This window comes from Temnothorax curvispinosus, unplaced genomic scaffold (assembly GCF_003070985.1).
Source record: "Temnothorax curvispinosus isolate PA1 unplaced genomic scaffold, ASM307098v1 QBEX01016001.1, whole genome shotgun sequence".
NCBI classification, from domain to species: Eukaryota; Metazoa; Arthropoda; class Insecta; order Hymenoptera; family Formicidae; genus Temnothorax; species Temnothorax curvispinosus.
The window spans coordinates 184,434-208,023 of NW_020225781.1; the positions used below are offsets into that span (position 1 = coordinate 184,434).

The following is a 23,590-nucleotide window of genomic DNA, read 5'->3' on the forward strand; positions in this document are numbered from 1 at the left end:
CGTTTTGTTCAGCGGGCGACGCGGGCGTTGCGTCAAAACGCGTCATCGGGCCGCGCTCGCGACGCGGCGCGCCTCGGGCGCGTTCGGCCGGCGTCGGGCCGCCACGTGCCGCGGCTGCCGCGCGCGACACCACGTGACTGCGCGCGCCGATCAGCCGGTCTGTCAGCTGCGCGCGACGTCGTCGTCGTCGTTGTATCGTTGTGCCGCGTGCGATAGCGAAGCTGATACGGGCGATCTGCGTATAAGGACAACACGAGGCACAGTAGGCCAGCGCAGTGACCACCTGGACCGTCTGATTCCGTCTGATTCTAATGGCCGACTCGGACAGTTTCGAGTCTACCGACGGGTCGACCCCGTCGTTGGACAGCGAGAAGGACTTTGTCGTGGAACGCAAAGAGGTTTCGCCATCGTGCAACATGGCGTACGTATATCACTGACTCGTGTATTTTCGCCGAGTCATTGTCCCTCGTGGAATTTAATTGCGCGCGAGGGTGTCCATTCGCGGCTCGCGAAGTGTCTTCCAGGGGTTCACCTCGCCGAGACCGACCCTCGTTGCTCGCGACAGATCGGAGCGATCTCTGCCTACGTGTTTGCGGCACGAACTTTCGAAATCACGTCGGTTTCGAGACACGTGATGAGCGAGCGCGTTCACGGCGATTTCCCAACCCGGGCGATCGGTCGGACGTCGACGGAGAATGCTCGCGCGAATAGGTCGCGGATCGAATTGCGAAATCGGGAATTGCCGAGCCCGCGGCTTGGCGCGCATGCCTCTTTTCGAGGTTATGCGTTATTTATGCGTCGAGGCTCTAGCTAGCCGCGTTCCGTTAGGATCGCGTTGACCTTTGGATTGTTTGATAACAGTGTTCGCATGAGATGACGACGGGTTGGGCCAACGGACTTGTTACGAAGGCCTCGCGGCTAGCAACGTACAGTAGGTCAAAATAATTGAAGGTATCTTCATGGTGATTGATTCAACCCTTACAGCAATGCGGCAGTGAACTGTTACAAAGGCTGTGCTCTCGGGGAGCGCGCTATTATCGCTATTGCGTTATTTTCTATCCTTGTTTTGCATCTAACGAGCGATAAAGATGGAACGATGCAAAATTGGCGATAATAGAAAGCCCCTCCTAACGCACCCTAACTGCCAGAGCAGCCCTCAATTATTTTGTTTTATTATTATCTTTTGTTTTATTAATACACGTTCCATTTTCATGAGAAAAATGTAATTGGACGCGTGTATAGCTAGCCGCGCTTGTTGACGGTTGACGTGACGCGTCTTTATTTCGCGGGGAGCCGGAGCTCTTCGTAGAAAACACGACGACCGCTTAAGAAGGTTTCTAGGTTGTGCCCGACTTGCGTGCGGACTTTAATGGCACGTTGTTTACGTTCGCATTGTTCGTAATTATGCTAAGCACGTGCAGCCGGCCGTTTCGCGCGAGCGAGCGAGCGAGCGACGCGGGAAGCGCGTGGCCTCTCTTAAAAATATACACACGGCTCTTCTCTTCTTTTTTTTTTGCATTCTTTACATAACGGTTTCCGCGAAATCAGCGTTTAACTTTCCTGCGGATTATTTATAGTATCGGTCACACACCGATTCGAACTTAACGCGTCCCGTATCTCGCTTCCCCAAAAAACAGAATCCCACAGATTTCAAAGTAATTTTGTCAAATCGCTGGGAAACTTTTCCATCGTTTTCTTTTCATCGCGCGGTTCTTTTCTTTCTGTTATTAGTTGCTTTCCATTTACACCAAAACTCAGATAATTCTCACTTGTGACGTCATAACTCCCTTGAATGCACGTTCTTTTTGCATGCTGGCAAGTGAGATTCAACTGAGTTTTTATCCACAATCGAAACCGTGTGATTTAAAAAATCTAATAGACTCACATTAAAAGTGAGGCTAAATGAATCTGTATTGTTATGCGATAGCTTTGTCACCAAAATAAGCAGGTAAGTGCAAAATTACGTATCTTACCTGAGTATAAAATACTCGCATAACCGAGTGACTCAGATCACTTAAGTGTAAATGGAAAGCAACTATTATTAATACAATTATCGAGTATCTGTCGTTGCTCCAAAAGCTTCGGAACAGAAAGCTTCCGAATCGCTCCTGCTCCAGTCTGTTTCTCGATGACGTAACTGGAGTAGAACCGAGGTTCAAGGCACTATCTACTTGTTTCTTTTTATACCCAGGTCATGTGATATATCACGTACGTCGTATCACATTTACGGTAAACAAAATGACGGGCCGTTATCGGCATTGTTTGCATTGCAGGCCCCTAAATTTCGAGCTCGCGCGCCGTGTTTTTTCAATGTCGACATTTTTTTTACGTAACGTTAAGTCGATGCGTTCCGTCCTTTTCGTCGATAAACAATGCTGTTATTTGTCTGTCTGCATGGCACGTCCCGCGATAAGAGAACGATTATAACGTGGTTAAAAGCTACAAGATGGTTGCAACACGTCGAGCAAAACGACGTGAGGCAAATCGCGGCATCCGTCAAGGAAAACGACGTAATCTTTTTGCTCGTCGTGATTAGATAATCACGTCGATTTTTCCTCTTTAGTTGGAAGGATGACGTAACGTCTCGCATATAATGTAATACGACATTGTATTTCGGAAAATTACAATTCGTGGAACGAAAATTATCGGTTGATTATTCAGTCTGAGGAATTCGGTTCACGCGCGGTTTACCTTACGTTTTGCGAAGTTCGTATCAGACACGTACGTCTGCTCAATATTGCGACGCGATTTTTATTTACACAGTCCATCAGACAGAACGAGATTAATGCACGGTTTGTCGCAACAAAATGACAAAAAAATCATTTTCTATCCATTGAAATTAATAATTCAATATAATTATGTATAAGAATTTCACTTTTGAGGATAAAAAGCACAAATATTAGATTAAAGATATTTTATTAGTAAATTAACTCTGTAACAATGCACTCATCAAACATTGTACATCTTTTTAGTTACATTACTGATAATAGAGTAAACATAATTAAACATTCCTGACGAGCCGTTCGTCTCGCACCCATACTCATCAGATGTGTACATACGTATGCCCGAGTTGAGATATGCCCAAATTAACTCGGACTTGCGTCTTAGGGGTATTAATAATCGACGTATGATTATGGACTCGCGATTATTATGTCTAGAATGTTTTACTTCGAGAACGTTCACACGGAATGTTTATATCGGTCGTGTTTTGCGGCGTATTTCGCGTACATAAACTCGAGGAAAGTCGACGGCAGTGTTTATGCGTGAAGCTAACAGACGACACCGATCGTATGTACATACATACATCCGATCCGCGCTGATGCTTTCACTGCTTTCATGTGACCAGAACGCATCGTCCAATGTCAAGCAGCACCTCTCCATTTCTTTCTTTCTTCCCCTCTACATAACATCCGATGTTATTTAAATTCTTAATAGAGATGAAAATACTTGAGTGATTTATAATGTAAAAGTTTCTCTCGTTTACATGCGTTATTTATTCTCATCAAGACTCAAAGTTGTATAATGTTACACAACTTTTCACACATGACTTTTCCTTCCTCTCTCACCCTTTTTCTCTTTCTCATTCTCGTTCTTTGGTTGTCACTGCCAGGTTAAATATAAATTTTCGCGTAGACATTAAAAGTGACGCGCGTTCCTGCGCGGCTAAATTAGTATGCGCGCGGAATTTAGGGAAGCTTCAAAAGCGCGGCGGTGACGGCGGCTGCACGGGGGTTGCAGAGGGTTGAGTATAGCGTATACACGGTGGTACACATTAGCGCGCGTGTAGCTCGTTAGCGCGCTTCGAGTTTCCTGTGCGGTGCCGTCACGCCGTTTCGTCTCGAGGGGATATATAGTAGAACAAGAATTGTGTCAGTCAAGAGGCGCGAGTCGTCCAATGACACGGCTTAAAATACAAACCGAATACGTTATACGCGAGGCCGCGCGCACGAAACCACTTTTCTCTCTCGCTCGCTCGTTCCTTTCGTGAGAATAGACTTCGCGTCTCGAGTGTTCTATTTATGCCCGTGCTGTGTAATTACTAGCCGCCGAATATCGAGCACGTTGTCTTACAACGCGCGATCTTATTACAGGCGATCACGAAGAGGCTTCCGTTCTCTCGTCACTGAAATCTACATTCAGTAATTTGGATGTAAATTTTTCTTTGAAAAATCCCGAGGTCATATATGGATTGTTATTAACATTTTAAATTAAGAACGAGTAATGTATTCTTTCAAAAAATTCTGGCAACCGACAAATAGACGTTTCCAGTTATGGATTATTTCTAAATACGCGAACACGCTAATTAGAAGTAGTATGGCCAACGGCTGTTTTCTTCTACGTGCCTTTTCACCCTTTCGCGCATCCGGTCGTCTTTACTCGAGATTCATTCAAATCGCAGCCGCGACAAATCCGCGCAAGGAAGATCTCGAGAAGCGCACAAAATCAGGATTAAGGCAGTACGTAAAGTATTTTTTTGTGCGTCAATTCTATTGTCGGTTTCATCATGCGTTTGCTTTGACATTTTTTTGTCTAGGTATTTCTTATTCACACGATGACGCGCACGCTTTATCAATTTTGTGATGTAACTCTTATGAGTCACCTAAATATTAGTGTTCTAAGGTTGTAGAAGTAGATACATTGATGAGTCAAACGCCGGGCAGAGCAATAGGCGCGTGGCTACTTTCTTTTTAGAAAGTTTTCGCGATATTATCGGGAACAAAGCAATTATTTGAACAGCGTATCGTAACGTCAGAGGCTTAGCTTTATTCGCGATTTTCAATAATAATGTTTAGGATAACACTAATGTTTAAATACGTATATTGGAATATTTATTGTTTCTATTTCTTATTAACGTAATCGATTAAACGCGATTGTTTTTTTTTCCCCTCATGATAATGTAATATTCGCTAATGTAAAAGTTGTAATTTTAGGCCTCACTTTTGGCGGCATGGTGAAACCCTGAAAGTGCCCATGTCCCTTTTTCACAAGAATCGCCAGCGACTCGTCACGCGTCTCCAAACGAAGACTGGAAGGGTTCATCCTCTCCCGGACTTTTACGTCATTCTTCAAGGTGGAGTGGAGGTTCCCTTCAACGACACGGACATAAATTGGCCTTTTAGACAGGTGCGTACTCACATGCTGTTATATCATGCCCTTTGTTAGATCGGTAGAAATGTGTAATTGACTCAAAACGCCAGTAAGTATGCGTAAGATCCAAATTTTTCAGGCAAGACGCGCAAAAAAGGTTTTTTTCTATTTTAAGAAGACAATATATATACAATATCAGATCCTAATTTATTCATCTGAATGCGAGTTTAGATGCGAAAGTTTCCGAAATTTGGCAGTTTTACCGGGAACAATCTTTTTCATAAAAAAATTTGTTCGTAAAAGAATAATTTAATCATATTATCAGGCTTTATACGATCGCTCACGATCGGACATGAGACTCGTGTGAACCGTGATCAAGAAGAAGAAGAGATCGTTTTTCCTCGCCGTGATCTCGCCATGATCTCGCCATGATCTTGCAGAAGCACTGTGTAAAAAGCAAAGTCGTGGCTCACAGGGGAATTCCGAAAACTCAACCGCAATTACGCGGTCTGACTTTTACGGCTATTTGTTGCGTGTCCCTGCCATAGTAACGACCGTAAAGACAATTGAACTTCGCCGTAAGGTATTCAACGCCATTAATGTGTGAGAGAGTTAATTATTTTGATCAGAGAGATTTATAAAGCCGCGCGAATACAATTACGAATTGTATTCGTCGAACTCGGATTGTTTATCGCCATATGACTGCGACTGGTACAGAACGCATGTTGATAAATTAGTCATCGATAAGATTGGCACGATGAGTGTACACACGCGCTTGCGAAAGTTTATGATTGGAGTTGGTTAAAACTGCGTGAAAATACATTCGAATAATTTCATTCATAATTTCATTCATGATTTCAATTAACGTTCGAATAATTATATCAAAGAGAAAAACTTTAATACATTTTTATTATTAGAGCATGCTTGTTGCACGTTGAAACGTAGCACGAAGCTAATAGCATACCGAGGAAAACGAGCGGTGATAAAATCAATTAAACGCTAAGAGAGAAGCGTTTGCGTTAGCTTGCAAAAACTTGTTTGTAATTTATCGTGATAAAATTTTTTTTTTTGAGACTCACTCGTGCATCGCCCGAGTGATATTAGATAATTTTACGAACTGCTAAAATCAAATATTATTATCTGGTGTGTTTTATCGCGCGATAAGTATCGTGGTATTTTTACAAAATAAAACTGCATGTTTCGCATATGACTTCAGCGTGATATTTTACTTTGCTTTATTATCTACTATTAATTGTGTACAACGCAGTCACCTTGCGCTTGTTGCTTTTCCGTTGAACTCTCACATTTCCTGAGATCAATTTAATTTTCCACGATAAAACAATATACCGTGGCGATAATAATGCGGCAGATTGGAATGACGTGGAAATCTCTGTCGAGGTAGCTCTGTTTCGAACTTTATGAACTGTCGCTTCACATGGATAACTAACCGCCTCACCGGATTATTCTGGTAGATGGAGTTCCGCTGCATTTACATCGCCGAAAACACGTTCTCGTCAAAGCGCGAGTCGCCGAAAATCGACGCGACGAGCGACGATCCGGTCGAGACACGCTCCTGGCGCGCAGACGGACGCTCTGGCAGATTGCCTTTAAAACCCGCTTTACTAGAACTGTGAGGGTACCGTTCGGACGGCACTCTCAACAAAAACGCACGGCCGCCTCTCCGTTCATCCGTCCATGCTCCAAAGCCGCTCGTACCGCGCGGCTTTGTTTAGCGATTGACCGTGAATTTTTCAGTGGGCCGCAAAGGGTAAAATCTTGCTCCATCTATTTCCCGGCCACGCTATTATATAAACTTAATTTAGCTATATTTAACACGCACGTACATTTTCTGTTTATTTGTATATATTTTCATCTTCCATTTATATTTACATTTCACGTCGTTCTCCGTCTTTCAACTCGTACTTTATTAATTTCTACGAGGAGATATAAATGAGAAAAAATTTTCGCTCAGCGTGCCAGGTGCATATATGTTAAATTATATTCTGGCTGTGTTCCCATGTGAAATATTTATACGGTGGAACTCGAGAGTCGATTGTATGCGACTCGCTCAGCGAGCGATCTCTTTGTGCGCGTATACAGGTGGTGCAAACCGCTTATATTGGTCAGAATTTTGTTCGTCGAGATTACGGCTATTGTTACTCTCGGTTAACATCTCGCTCCAGTGCCTGTTTGTCATTTCACGTGTATAAATTTACTCTTTAATTCACAAACCGCTAACATGCAATTCATGAGACTGCGTTATTCATGTTGGATATGCAATCCAATTGGATGTGCGCGCGCGTATGTTTTAATCTGATATGTATGTTGCGTTCAATGTTTATCATTGATGGATAATCATACACGTTCAGCATGTTCAGAGTTAAGCGTGGCTATATAATTCGCGACCCAAATTGCTTCTCGCTTACGAGATTGTTTTGCCTTACGGTAAATTTGTACGGTAAATTTTGACGAAGGAAACATAGAAATCATAAACGCGGTAAAGTCAAATTAGATAGTATCTTTGCGATTTAAGACCGTGATGAAAAAAAAAAAAACAACTTAAGCGAAGCAAATTCTCGAGAAGAGCGTTCGATCGCGACTGGAGAATTCACTTCCTGTGTCTACCGGTTTTTTTTATTTTCCAATGCGCTATGGTCTTTACAGCGTGAACATTATCTCGAGATGTTCCAGACCGGTTCGAATTTGTGCTACGCTTGCGTCATTGTTGATCTTCCCAGGCGACGTTTGCGCTGGGTTTATGAGCTTAGAGAGAAACGTATACCTCCATCTCTACTCACTTTCAAGTATCAGTTCCAGTAGTTTTAACAGAGAAATGTAATCTGTGATTTTATTTTAAGAATGCCTAATGACGAAGATTAGAAACTCGGACGATGACAGGTCTCGCGAAATTTCTGTAGGGGAGAAACGATGGAAAATTTGTTGTTGGATCCGCGACTATATACACATACATAGTACATCCGGTGTTTCTGCGGAGCATCGCGTATGTATGCAATCAAGGTGGTGTTCCAGTTTCTAATTTGGCGAATAGCGGGCCGCTCATTTCTTTGTGCACAACGCTCGCCTCTCGCCTCGCTCGCTCGACAGTTAAAACGACGTGCTCGTGCTGAATTCGATATCGCGGTGCTATTGTTGCGCGATGTTGCGATCAATACGGGACCCTTTCGTCGCCGGATTCTTTTTTAATGCAGATGTGCATTAATCCGTCGTCGTTGTCGTCGTCGTCTTCTCCTCGATGCGTTTCTGGCTGTCCGCCCGGTACATGCGCCACTCTTGGCGAACCAGCGATAATAACGATAATAGTTGTGTTAAATCATTCAGTAAATTAGTAAAATGGCATAATTTTTAAAAATACTTTAGCTTGAGAGAGAGAGAGAGGGGGGGGACAGAAATTATTTTAATTTTTAGAAATATTTTATACACAGGGCGCGAACGCGAAAAAAATTCGCGAATAAAGTTCATAAAAATCGTTCGTTAACGCCTTGTATAAAACAGCTGCGGTAAGGCAATAGATATTATCCTTGCTAGTGTGCTCGCAAGAACACCGCGCTATCGTGGCTGTGTGTATATCTATATACAGAACTTCTTTAAGATAATACCTGCTGGCTGTGCCGAGAGCGCGTTGACCTGATGGCTGATCGTTCTCAAGATGCTCTCTCACTCTCTCATTCCCTCGTCTCCCGTCCCGTCTCTTTTTCTCTCTCTCTCTCTCTCTCTCTCTCTCTCAGCATCGGACGGAAATGAGAGCCCGAGAGCGACCGGGAGACGGAGAGAGTGAGATGGTCCCAGCTCTTGAACCCAAACACAACAAGGCGCAACGCGTTACGACTCGCACGGACTCGCTCGGCTCATTTCTCATCGCTTCACCCTTGGAATTCCGATCTGCCGGATTTTTCGGAACTCACGACGACGACGACGGCAACGGCGGCAGCGATGCTACCTCCGCCAATGTCGCTAAAGATGCGATATTGTAGCGTCAGGTATACATAGTAGATCCGTTCTCTCCTCGCAGCTGCACCTGCCGCATTTCTTTTTTTTCTCTCTCTCTCTCTCTCTTCCCCTTTCTATGTACACTTTTTTCGTTTTAACCCTGAATCGTTCCGTTTGTTCAACAGTCCACTAATAAAGTTCACGAGTAAAATTTCATTCAAAAAAAACTTTTACTTGCAAGTAAAAATTATTATTTACATGAGTCCAAAGTAGGAAATAAAATGTTACTTCTGTCGACAAATTAATTGGAACGAATGTAGGTTCAGCCAGCTAGTATAAACATGAGAGGAAGATTTAATCAAAATGAAAACATTGAAAACACGATATGTCACTTCGTGATCCTGAGATAAATAATGTTGTCCATTTCTCAGTAAAAGTTTTTTTTTTTTAAACTTAGTTCCACTGTTGTTAATTCTAGGAACAAAAAATTTTTTGACCTGGGTCTCCCGGGACGGTCTGAACATATTTACCAATATGGAAAAAATCTGGAAAGATCTTCAAAGATGTCTTTATGCGACGCGACCTCGGCGGTTCGACCGCCGTTGGTAGCTGGTTTAAAAACGGCTACCGAACGGTGGAAACCAGGAACGGCATTTCCGCTTCGGCCATCACGGACGAAGGGGAAGCGTCGAGGCGGCCACACTCAGCGGACACACTCGCGTGATCCTGTTTCCTGTACAAGCTTTTTCGATGCCTCCGAGGGAATTCGAGACCCGGCCGGGCGTGAGATCGCCGCGGAGTATCCGTTGCAGTATTTTTATCGCGTTCAAGATAAGAAAAAAAAAGGAAGAGACGAACACAAAAGAGCGTCGGCTATTGAAAGCAGAGAGAAATTCCGTTCGCCGTAGCCGGCGATCCGTATCCCTCGTCCGTAAAGGAGACCGACGCGCCAGGACTTCGCTTCGCACGATTGCGAAACGTCGCCTCTATTAGAAGTCGAGAAAAATCTCCTTGACGACCGGGACTCGACGACTGTACCTGGGCACCGACTCGATGACGTGGCCCTCGGCGCGATATATCAGCGTATCTTCTCAAACATGGTCGGAATACTCGGCGTGTGTGCCAATCGAGGCAGCATCGATTCCCTCACGTAATATCGCGTGATGACCTATTTTGCACGAGGAAACCGGGGAGGAATAAATATCGCGGCATTCGCGACTTCGAGAATGGAACTCGCCTGTAAGAACAGGGACGCGCGGAAATGGTCGTAAATATCGCGCCGCGGACCGTTCTCAACGAACGCCGTTCTTCACCTCGATTACGCAAGCGGTTCATCGATTTTGTAATAAAAGAGAAACGTTTTACATCGCGTATGCGTGTCCTTTGCACTCTTCATTATTCTGTTGTTATCTCGACGGGCTCTTTATTTATTTTTACAACATGACGTAACACAGTTTCTACGTGTGTTTATTAGTACTGCGTGTACTGCAACGAAAGTATTTGTATACATTAGATATAGTGATATACTGTCATGCGTATACTATTTCCAGAACTAGTTATTTTAAGATACGTTAGACGATATCGCGCCGCTATTATTACGCGACGTTCTTCTTTCGCAGCCCCCTCTATTATTCAACGTCGCTATTGCGACTTCCGTACTCTTTCGCAGCTCGTATATAGCTTTATTTGTTCTCTTTATCAGGAGTCGTACTTCCAATGGGCCTTCGGCGTGGAGGAGCCGGGCTGTTACGGCGCAATCGAACTCGCGAAAGGTACCTCGCTCCTCTTCGTGCCGCGTTTATCACCCGAGTATGCGATTTGGCAGGGCAAGCTGCACACTCTGGACGACTTCAAGGAACGGTACGCCGTGGACGAGGTTTATTACACCGACGAGATTGCGAGCGTGCTGTTGAAAAAGGATGCGAAATACATGCTCTTGCTGGTAAGTCGCGTCTGGGAACAGATGGATGCTCACTGGGCTCGCTCTGCTTTCCTGTCTGCCTTCTCTTCAAGTAGAGGAGAGTTCTCAGTCTGGGGAATAATCCGAATCTAAAGACGAACACGATTTTGCAATGCCGGTTCTTTCCTCAATCCTCCGTGGCGCGATTGAAATCGCTCGTTTCTCGCTGCTAACGCGACACACGGCCGTTAATAAATAAAGAGGAAAGAGCTCGAACTGCCGAAAGGATCCCCAGGTTGAGCACCCTTCTCCACGTGCATGTGTGTGTCCCGCAATAAGGCGATTCGCCGCGCGGCATGCCTCGTGACGTTTACCTTCGCCTCCTTCGCGACTGTCTGCCTCTACAATGTGTCGAGAAAGTTGCGTCGGTCGGTCTGGTTTCGCGTGACTTCGCCTGCATTAATGCGAGCGCCCGGGACGTTCTCCTTTTGCCAAACATTTGAAACGAATGCGACCACGCGCCGCGTGTATAGCGTACGTGTGAATTTTTGTCGCCATTGTCACCAATTCCAATTAGAGACCTCGTCGAACGCCGCCTCGTTCGCACGACGCGGCATTTGTCACGACTCGGCGAATGTTTGCCGAGTCGGGGGCATCGCCTGACGTCGCCTTTTGCATGGGATGACTTACCAGTCCTGTTCTCTGTGCAGCATGCTCGCGCGCGCGCGCGCGCGCTCACGCCGCACACTGATGGAAGTTGCAAAAATCCCGCCGTATAATACCCTCCCGTGCGAAATACCGCGTGCATACGCGCGCGTTTAAATGCCGCCCTGTTGCTACGCGGATTAGAATTACGGTGGATTTAGCAGAATCCCAGAACGCATTCTTTACGCCTGGCTCTACGCGTCCGCGTCCGCGTTTGCCAAGTGACCCATGAGTGCAAATACATCGTACTTATTCGGTGTATTTTTTTACCCCCCCGAAGAAAAACACGAGAGCTAAGAGAGAAGGGGAAAAGACGGGACGATTCATTGCTTTGTTTGTGGGGTCTCGTATTTATTTTCATGTTTTTCCACAGTTTGCTTTTGCATGTCTGGACCCTGATTTAAGTCCAGTTTATTCTCGGTCCACTTTATAGTTTAGAAAATCGCGTTAGAAAATATAAATAGCGGCGCAGCGCAGTCCGGAGACACGCGGGTTTATAAAAGGAGAAATGACACGACGGCGCGTATGACACTTTTATCCGAAGCGTAATGACATGCCAAGCGACGAGAACCATGATAACATAGAATATTTGCTCCATCCCCGCGACCTCGTCATCTGCAAGCGGACACAACCGATTCGCGAAGCGATTTACATAGCTTCGGCTGTGACACAGATAATCGCGTTCGTCGCGTTGGATCGCGTTGAAAAACGACCGATAAATTTTTCAACCGGTCGCTATCTAACGAGAAACAATTTGTCCCTTAGTCGCACACGGTGCATCAATGACAACGTAACTGGGTGACCGCGGGTACCGGTTCGGGTACGGGCGACCCGAACCGTACAAATACATTACGTGGAACGCTTATCTGATAGCGCGCCGCCGCAAATAGATTTCGCGTCACGAAGTCCAAAAGATACGGGTCTGCTCTCGTATCGATTGTAACCGGCAATGCGGAGAACACACGCTATTTTCAGTAAACAGCCGCACTCAACCTTTTAGTATTCTCGGTACGCGGGAAATATAGACAACTCGTATCGTTAATAAATAAGTCGATCGATGTAAAAAGCGCTTCGTTCCAGAAAGTAATTTTTTTTTTTTTTAAGATCACAAGTAGATTTTTCCGAAGCGTACCCAATTCGTTCACAGTCGTGCACATAGGTATTGATATTTCCCGTTAACCGATAATCTATCTTTCATATCTTTATCTTTAGAATAGTTGTTTCAGGTTTCAGCAGAAAGAGAAGAAGGAAATATTCTATAAGGAGATATTCTGGACAATAGAATGTTTGAATAGTTTGAATAGGGCGTTTACATAGAGTTGATTATTCGGACAATGGAGATTTCGAACAAAAAGATTGTACTTATCAAAGAGCTCGTGGCATGATGTTTATGATTCTTATATCTAGATGCTATCTACAGATATGTTTGAAATCTAAAAAATATATTTGTATATATTTTGGATGTTTAAATTTCTTAAATCGAAAATCCTGGATATATATTTTTTAATTTCTAGAACACTTTTGAAAACTATCCTACAAATTGTATCGGTTCTAGCGATGAACATTATTGCGATACAGGTATAATAGCTATACAATTATTGGCGAAAAACATTGATTAGCTCGGGAAATATGTAGCTTTAAAACGTGCGATTTAAATACATCATTTTTATAACAATTTTTGCTATTTCCGGTCGTGATGCAAGCGACCCGTGTGTGTCGCGATTGAGAGATATTCGGCAAATTCGCGGAACTAGTTTTGCTAATATACGCCGGTTACGCGGGAACACGCAATTTAGGCCAATTTGAAGCAATTCAGGGCATTTTGCTGATCCCCGCGGTGCGCATTAAGCGTTTCCAGAGAGACGTTCGCGTGGTTTACGTGAAACCAGGAAATTCACAAAGGCCCGTGCGCGATAGAACGATGGTATATATTTCCAGGAATTGTAACGCTCGATTATCTTTCGATTTGCGCTCATTTAGCCGCGTACGTTGTATACAGTGTACATTATTACTTGTCAGGCAAATTGACATAGAGCTGTCAGTGTTTGTCTAGTGGTCGGATCGATGTGAAGCATAAGCTCGCAGATGTCCATTAACGAACCGCGCGATAGCCGCGAGACAGATCATTTCAACTACCGTCCATGTCGCTGACCGTATCGAAAATCGATTCGGCTACTCTACATACGCTTTCCACGAATGTCTCGAAACTTCGCGGAACACGTACACGAACGACGGCCGCGGAGGTTGTTTACATCAGTCGGCACTCACGAAGTAGAATGTCTAATATCGAGATATTTCGTTCTATCTTTCTGCGGACTCGGGATGAGTTTTGTTATTTCTACTATTTATTCGGACTATTTATTCGGTCCACAGACTGGTCTGTGCGTTAGCACGTAGACGCTGTTTCTAGCAGTGCCACGTAGATTCCGGCCTTGAATCTTCTCCCTGTTTTCAGTGCCGCTCGAAACAAATCGAATTTCGCTGCGAAACTTACCGGGAAAAAATTAATATTTAATGCGGCTTCGCGGGAAACGTTATTTTACTGAAATGTACGGGGGACAACGGGCATGAATAAGAGATAGAACAACGCTCGGTGTTTGCCGTAGGCAATTGCTGATCGTCTTGCATTATTCCGAAATGCGTGAGACCGAAGTGTACGACGCGTGTAGGATCGAGATCGGCGTCACGAAACTCCTTCTCCCAAGACGTTTCGAAAGTTCACATCGTTTAACATTATGGCTCGAATTTAGGGGTAAAGAGTTATAATAAAGCCGCAGAGCTTTGTCGTCGCGCTTATTTTTATTATCCTACTCTTGCCTTACTGCAAATCGTAATCTCTTCGAAAGCGTTCTCTTTTTTAACGTCAAAAACGAGTCTATTTTATCTGTCGATCTGTTATTCAATTGAAAACCGGCCGTGCGTTTTGTTAAATATAATCCTGACGCAACATCTCGTGTAATCGAGAACTTTCTTTTCATATACTTATTACGTATACTTATTTAATCGAAACGCGGCTCGGCGTTCAATTTTCAGTCTGGTTTATTTTGAAAGATTAACATATAACGTATGTGCAACGTAAGATACGCGAAATCAAATGTTTTCATTTGCAACGCGATTTTATGTTTCAATTTTATTGTATAAATTACGCGATCAACGTATTTGTTTTATGTATGATAAGATGAGAATATGCGATAACTAATTATCGCTTATTCCGAGGTTGTCAAATCGTTAACATGAAATTACGCCCTTGGGCTTTAATCGTTAATTACACCGCTGAATATTGTTTGCAAACAATGCATGCTAAGCCGATTACCACTCGACAATGCGATATTCATGCGTGACAATGCTAATTTAATGGCTGATAAACACGAATGGAAACAAAATGATTCATACCGGTCGGAATAACACTGCACCGAACCGGCGTGTTTGTCGCGCACGTGTATATATACATTGTATAAAGGACCGTGACCAAATGTTGAATTTTCTTTTAGTTTTCGATTTTTAACCCTTAAATGCCACCCGGGGTCCAGCGGACCCCAGACCCTTTACAATGATATATTTTCAAATGTTCCCCCCAAAAATGGAGCTCATGCTCCCATTGATGATAGTTGAGAGATTGACCTACCCGGTTGTACACTTAGCAGTACTCAGTTTACTTAATTTTTTATACTATGTTGAAATTGAAATTTTAACAATATAAGCATTTTATTCTCTTTTCTAAGCCTTGAACAACATTGAAAATAATTTTCATAACTATAAATATCAAAAAATCAATGAGTAAGGAGACATTTTTCATGCTGGGGTCTTTTAGACCCCTCACGTCATTTACGAGATTCTTGAGAGGTGTGGCATTTAAGGATTAAATCCAAACAAGATAAACCGACTGCACGTGTATTGTGAAAAGTCATCGTTAAAATTAGCAGGAACTCGTAAAAAATTGAGCTCGACATTTCCGCGACGCGAATTATTGCATATGCATAATGAATGCTCGTCAAAATTCCTTTACCTCCAGCCGCGGTCTTGTCGTCACACATGTAGTCGTTCGATCAATATCGGTTTAGAAATTTATGATCGCCGATAGACCGCGCGGGATACGCGGTCTGCATGGCAAATGAGACAAGTTTGGGAACTATAATACCGGTCACAGGGCGTTACATCATGATTCCCCGGGGTGGTCGGCGGGAGGCGCAAGATTAAAGTCGAGGTTCGTTCAAGCGGGCCGGCAGAAATAGGCACGGGATGTAATCGACGACGGCCGAGTCACAATGCAACCTTTCATGCCTAGCGGTAGCATACACATACCGAGGCGTATCTCTCGTAGAAATACGTTCGACTGCGCGCGCGTGTACCGCAGAATAAAGTATCTAATTATAGAGACAGGTGACGGAGGTTTGACCTTTGTAAAATGTATCGCACGAAAAAAAAAAATTATTCGAAACTTGCCGATATCAACACCGAGGTAGTTTAGATACCGTTGTACGCATCGAGGCAAATAAATTTAGATAAGAGAGCGTAATAAGTTGCGATAAATTTTTATTTTCGATAGCGCGACACGCGATTGCGAATCGTCGCGCTCTCGGGAGAGCCGCGATGTTACACGCGTAATTTATACGCGTTTTAATCTGCCGGTCTGGTAAAGCAAATAGCTCGCTACCACGGTAGCTTTATATAGATTCTCAGCATTGATAAAACACTTGTCTTTCATAGACCAGCCCCCCACACACATATACACACGGCGATACCGTTCGCGACTCTAATTATGATTACATGGCAAACGGTATTGCTGTCGCATATTTTTATGCGACACGTCGCGCGCGGCTTTTCGCAATATCCGATACAACAAATGCTGACAGGCACATTCGCGGCGCGATACTCGCTATTTAGCCGATCCAAACATTTTTATCCCCTCAGCGAAAAAACGATTAGCGCTCTCTAATATCGCAAACGTGTGTAAAAAGTACTCGCTAACTAGCGCCTCATTACGCAGGTGCATAATTTGACGTGTAACATGTGAAAATCCAGCTTTGCGCAAGGAAATGTAGCGCGTGTAAAAGAAACGTCTCAACACATGCGATCCGTATGAAAACTTGTATATCCTACTTGTCGCACGAGTAGAATTTAAAATTATCACAATGAGGAAATTGGTATTTCAGAGTATTACGCGGCGCAGCGACATAATTTTACGTGCCGATTAATCGCTCAATTAATGCATGACGCACTAAGAATTTATGCGGTCGTTATCTTTCGGTCTTGATACACGTAACGTTATCACGCACGCGTAACATTATCCTGCCGCGGACGGTAGAAAATCGATGGCACAGAAAACATTTGTCTCGCTTCCGACCGGATGAGGACCGCTTTCTCTATTCCGACTTGAATCCGAATTGCGTAAGCTGCTCGCTTTTACTTTGACCCAAACGATACCCTGCTCGCTACACGTTGCTGTGTTGCCCAAACCACGGTCGTCTGAATACGATAATCACTCCTTTTCTTTTCTTTGCGCATTGCAGAGAGGCGAAAACAGCGATAGCAAATTGGTGAAGCCTCAAGCGGATTTCGATGGCATCATGAAGTAAGTATGAGAATCACGTTAAGGTAGAAACACGCCATGGACGCAGGTTTTAATAACGATTTTTCTTGTCGTAGAATCCCGAGAGATAATGAAGTCTTGCACCCAGAAATAGCCGAGCTGTAAGTACGCCGAGTTTGTTTAATAATAACTTTTACAGCTTCGTTTCTCCTAAATGCGACGAGAGAGAGAGAGAGAAATAAGACAGCGGTAGGCGAATTTGTTGTAGTTAGACACGGATATCGAACGATGCCTTTTAGAGTACAATGTAATTAATATATTAAAGTAAAACTATTTTATCGAGTTACTAATGGCTGCATTCCGATTTACTGTCAGCAACTGTCAGTACTGAAAATCTATAGTATACGTAAAATATAGAAAAAATATAGATTTTCAGTACTGACAGTGAATATAGGAATGCAGCCTATACAGTTAAAAAAAATAAAACGCAGCTTTTGTTAGCTCAGTTTTTGTTATTTATATCGCATATCGATTGTGCCTGGAAGAATCAGTGCCGCCATCGGCTGGTCGGTTCGTGGAATTATACACGTCGCTACATCGGTATACAACTCTGACAACTTTCTATTGAGTTATGACATATAACAACCATTTTAAATTTTACATATAATTTGACGCATGTAAAAACAAACAAATAATTAAAGGCGAAAGTTTTCTCCCCGCGACGTAACGTCTTAATTTTCCGACGTGGCGCGCAAGCATGAAGATTGAGAAGAGCCTTCGGACGTTTCTTAAGGAAATTACTAAGATACCAAATATCGAATACGTGAGGCTTGTAATGTGACGCAGGAAGGTAAAAAGAGGCAAACTTTATCGGGAAGTGCAACGTGCTCTGATCTCATTTGCAATTGCTATTATAGATGATAGTCTCGAGCCGGGGAAACTTTTCTGCGAGAGTGCTCGTGCAGCCGTTCGGTTTGATTTCCAAATTCAAAAGGAGATGGTTCGAGTCAAACGCGCGCGATCACGGCGGGCCACTGTTGACTCAGACGAATATCTTCGTGCAAGAAGGTGCGCGCATACAAGAGGTTCCTTTGATAGTCAAAAGGATCACCAACGTCGAAGTTCTCCTCGACACACGAAGCCGGAAGACTATTGAATCGTCAGATAAAAATAAAAAACCAGCGGGGATTCACAAGGAGAGCGTTCCTTATTCTATCGGCACTAGTGCGACGAAGAATGGGCCCTTAAAACATACCATTAGCATAGAGACCGACGAGGGCACGGCGATACTTTACTGCTCCGATATCGAGCGCCTGAAAAACACGGACGTGGCGCAGGTTCTGGACGCGATAAACTCGGGGAACGCGAATAAAGGAGTTTATTCCTTGCTGGAGAACACGATCGCGGACGAGATAAATTGCCGGATAGCGCTCCAAAGTTTGAGGAAGATGATAGAGTTGGAGAGCGGGTGGCACCGATACCGGAAAACCTCGTCGAACGCTCGACGACCATCCGCGGAGACTATCAATAGAGACATCATTTTGCAACAGCTTGTGAATCTGATTGCTAAGAGTCAAGACAGCGAGACGATATTACAAGGACTGAAGGCACTGAAGAGAGACAGATTTAGCCCTTCGACAAATATTTATAGGGACCGGATCTGCAACGAAGTTATGATTAGAGCCACGGACGGCGAGCTTACCGTGTCGCAGTTAATCAGAGCGGTGAGAATCCTAGCTAATTATGGAAACGCCAAGTACAGAAATTGCATCGACACGTTGTGGGTAGGTTTGGCGTGCAGGGAACAGGATATCAAACCGGATCTACTGGTTCCGTTATTCAGATCGCTGAAATACTTCCAACGAAGCAAGAGCATGGTACAGATCATTTTGGAGAAGAAACTGTCGGAGCAGTGGCTGAAGTTGACCGGCTCGCAGATGGCCAGTATACTGAATTGTCTTTACGGGGAAGAGTCCTCGAAGGGATGTCTGTCGAGCGCTAGTAAGTGGGCAAGCGTGAGCATGACCACTTCCACCGAGAAGGATCTCGTCAATTTTATCGGCGGTTTACGCACGAAGAAATACGTTGATGAAAATATAGAACAAGCGTTGGCGAGATACGTAACAACCAAGGGCACCGAGATGAAAGATCCTAATTTAATCGCCTCCATCATGGATTACTGTAAAGATTTGCGAATTCGAAGTCCGTACGTGCTCGCCGAATGTGGAAAATATTTCATGAGACACGGGATGGAAATTCCGCCTACGTTATTGTCCCCCATTCTCGCGCCGTTTGGATTATTGAATCTACAACCTCCAGATCCGACCGAGTTTTGGAAGACGTTCGACGAGGTGATGTCCGCGAGATTCTCAGATTTAAAGCTGAACGACGCATTAGATATTCTTCTCTCTTGCACGTATCTCGAAAGATATCCCATTAAACTTTTGGATAAAGTCTTCAGTTCGTATCTTATGAATAGGCTGCAAACTCACAGGGACGTGCCTATCGTCACGCGCCTGAAAAACAAATTGAAATTATTCGACGCGACCATGTCGTTGGAATGCAAGGATTATCGTGGCAGCCCGATTAACCTAGACAGAAACACGAAGTCGTTAAGTTCGGACATGCGAATCAGGGGTATTATTAATAAAATACACAAACCACTGGCGCACGTGGTAGGCGGCGAGCACAAGTTGAGCAGGAGCGTGGTTTTGAGCAGACTGCCTCTCATAAATTTCTACATCTTGGATGTACTGATACACCCGCTTTTAAAGTCAACGCCGGTCTTCAACTTAAATCTGCATAAAAAGAGAAACGTCAATACCGCGATTCTAATCCATTTGCCCGAATACTATTGCTGGAATACGCGATTCTTAATAGGGCCGCAAGTAATGAGAAAACGTCAAGTTAGGAAATTGGGTTTCCGCGTTGCACATTTAGATTACGCGAAACTGGCAGAACTCGCCGATCAGGACGACAAATTGCTATCCTATTTGTCACAAAGTCTGGACGCCGCCGAAGATGCTTTATAAATCGTTTCGCGCGTGATACGCGTATCTTACGGATGGCACGAATTTTGCGAATAGAATAGTAAAGTATTGTACTCTAAAATGGAATAAACGTCTGCAAAGAAATTTACAGCTATTTTCGTGAGGCAACATACATAGTTTTTGTAAATTCTTCTTTTTTGCTTTATACAGCCGGGTAACAAAGACTCCCGAAGAAATTGAGGTAATGCGGTACGTTGTCAAGATAAGTTCGGAGGCGCACAAGGCCGTAATGCGCTCCGTGCGCCCTGGAATGCCAGAGTACAAAGCAGAGGCTTGCTTTTTGAATTATGTATACGCCGTGGGAGGATGCAGGCACGTGTCTTACACATGCATCTGCGGATCCGGGCATAATTCCTCAATATTGCACTACGGTCATGCCGGTGCGCCGAATGCTAAGGTGATACAGGATGGAGATATGTGGTAAGATTTCAGTTGGCGTTAGTTTGCAGCTGAGATACTTGTTACTTGCTTTATACATATTGCATTTACAATATTGCGTGTCGCAACACTTGCGTAATACTTTTTCTTCTCTGTCGCGCAGCTTGTTCGACATGGGCGGCAATTATTGCGGATACGCGGCCGACATCACGTGCAGCTTTCCGGCCAACGGGAAATTCACCGAGGATCAAAAACTGATCTACAACGCGGTGCTGAAGGCGCGCGACGCGGTGATCAAAGCCGCGAAGCCGGGAGTTAGCTGGCCGGACATGCATCTTTTGGCGAACAGGGTCATGTTGACGGCGTTGAAAGAAGGTGGACTGCTGGTGGGCGACGTCGAGGATATGATAAAAGAGGGCCTGAACGAGATATTCCAGCCTCACGGACTGGGTCACTTGTTGGGACTGGATGTGCATGACGTCGGTGGATATCTTGGATATCCGTCAGGCAGATTTCTCACTCCTGAACGTCCGACGGCACCAGGAGTGAGAAAGCTGAGAACCGCGCGGAAATTGGAGGCCGGAATGATTCTTACGGTGGAACCAGGCTGTTATTTCATAGACACCGTAAGTGTAGAGATCATTTGCGAATAGCGTTTACACGAACTTCAGAGCTAGTCTTTTCGGATATTTACATGGATGACTTTTCATTTTACAGTTGCTCGATCAAGCTCTTGCCAATCCGGAGCAGTCGAAATTTCTCGTGAAGGATCAGCTGCAACGGTTCCGAGGTTTTGGCGGCGTCAGGATCGAGGATGACGTCCTCATAACGGAAACCGGAGTAGAGAATTTGACGGATGTTCCTCGCACGTAAGCATTCATTTCGTGCGCATGTATTTACTGTAAATATCGTCCGGGACGAGAAATATTTTACATGCAATTTTATATTTCAGAGTCGAGGAGATAGAGAGCTTTATGCAGAGTGGATCGGTCGAGATTATTGCGCAGAAATCGGAGGATTCCAAGGATAAAGAAGTGACAGGTTAAACAAACTGTTATTAATACGTATTAATTAATTGCCTAAAACCAATTGTGATATAATTTCTTACAAGATATGAAACTGCATATACATACGTATATATATATTTTTCTATTGATTACTACTTATACATAAATGTACTGAATAAAGCAAGACTGAAACGCCATAATGTAACGTTATGTCGCAACATTACGGTATATCGTTAAATCGATATTTCTGCGGCTATCGCGTAGCAAGATTTTTCAAACCCACGTAACGTGAGACTTTCACGCTACGGCTTAGGCCGCCTTAGGCTAAGGCAGGTAGATTTAAGATCATTGGTAAGAGTCATTCATTCCTCGTCTGAGTGACGTCAACTTCGGAGTAGCCTTGGACGTAGGCTTCTGACGGCGGAATTGAAAACAGTAACTTAGAGATATGTTAGCGTCACGATCCGGGGGATTAGGGCCTAATTCGATGCACGTGGATACTACTCTTTTTATCGCGCGGACCGTGACCTTTACGTGCCCCCGGACTTTCGTCTCGCGGGTCGGAAGCTTGCACGTGCGGAATCTAAGCGCGGCTATTATTGCGCGCGAGCGCCTTTAGAATTGCGTGACCGACGTGGACACGCGCGAAACGTCAAACCAGTCCGCGTGTCGCGGCGTGCGTATTGAATTTCACAAAGAGTAACATAATATTGACGAATTAACGTCAACGAACCGAGCGTCTCTCGTTCGCCGAGAGATCATCGCGGAGCGCCGAAGCGCTCTCGCGCCTCCGGTTTCTCCGCGCGGTTTCCTCAGATAAACGGTTAACGATAAGGAAGGAGGGGCATTGACGTCAAAATACTTAATCGTCGTTCACCGAAGGTTCGGTGAAAATGTCGTAGAAAGTCAAGGAGAAAGCGGGACGCGGCGAGGGGCCGCGCTATTTCCCGCGGGTGTAAAAATAAAGCGTCGGCCCCTGGGCGGACATTATACCACAATTAGATCGCGTAGGTCTGAAAATATGCTATTGGCTGATCTCGTCTACGAGAGATGAAGCCGCCGCGCCCGATGTATCTATTTCAACTATTGAAGTTCTTGCGCGACGCGACGACTGGTCCGTGGAGGTCGCTCGTTCCTCGCGCGGAAATCGGGATCGCCGTCGTGACCTGGACGTCGATCGAAGTGGCGTGCTCGCGATCGGTTTATAAATACGTGTCACGGAGAGTATGGAGCGTGGACCACACGTTTGACGTAACTCGCCGACACACGCCGCGGTCAGGGGAGTACGTTCGCCGAGGGGGGGCAGAAAGAAATCCCGGTGCGCGCCGTGACGGTGACGGTCGTCCCAGCCGCGCGATCGAAGCGGAAGCGCGCAGACGCGCTCTCGACAGCTTCGCGGACGTTGAGCTTTTTTTTTCCTTTCTTTCTTGATCGTCCCGAGCGTCTTTTTGCTTCGTTCGACGAAGTCTGCTCTCGTTCCAGAGATTCTTCTCGAACAACTCGATGTTACGACGACGGTAACGAGTTTGCGCCGCGAGGGCTTGCTTTTAAAGATTTCTTGAACAAATCGAGAGGAGGATATAGAAAACTTTAAGTAAATCAGGTTCGAATCGGCGAGACGCTTATTTGCGCTTAATGATGATTACTATTGGAAAAAGATTTTCGGATGCATGGGAAAAGAGCTGATAGTGAGAGTCTCAGCTGTGATGGTCGCTCTCGATACATATAATTTTCTTCACGACTGCACCGGAATCGCTCGCGTAAAGTAAAGAAGATTCCCCCCCTCCCCCGAGCGACAGTGAAGGTCTCCCTCGAGACACCTGAAAAAGTCTTATAGACGTCTTTACGGCGTCTTTATCGCGCGGGTTTGATCAGCTTGAACTCTTTACGTTAGCGCGGCCATCGGCAAACGGGGGGTCCGGTACCCCTCCCGGCGAAATCAACTCGTGGCTTCGCGCCTCCGGCTCGGTGCTCCAGAAAGAGA

The 23,590-nt window shown here is 44.7% G+C and overlaps 1 protein-coding gene across 1 annotated transcript; it reads left to right on the top strand.

Annotated features, from left to right (window-relative positions):
• Positions 1–158: 158 nt before the first annotated feature.
• LOC112466210 lies at positions 159–21,806 on the top strand. The gene is made up of 10 exons (XM_025034169.1): positions 159–421; positions 4,932–5,124; positions 10,739–10,978; positions 17,152–17,213; positions 17,288–17,332; positions 18,397–19,886; positions 20,368–20,641; positions 20,763–21,225; positions 21,317–21,468; positions 21,552–21,806. The coding sequence occupies exons 1-10, from the start codon at positions 312–314 to the stop codon at positions 21,643–21,645; spliced, it is 3,123 nt and encodes a 1,040-aa protein (XP_024889937.1). The 5' UTR covers positions 159–311; the 3' UTR covers positions 21,646–21,806.
• Positions 21,807–23,590: the final 1,784 nt, after the last annotated feature.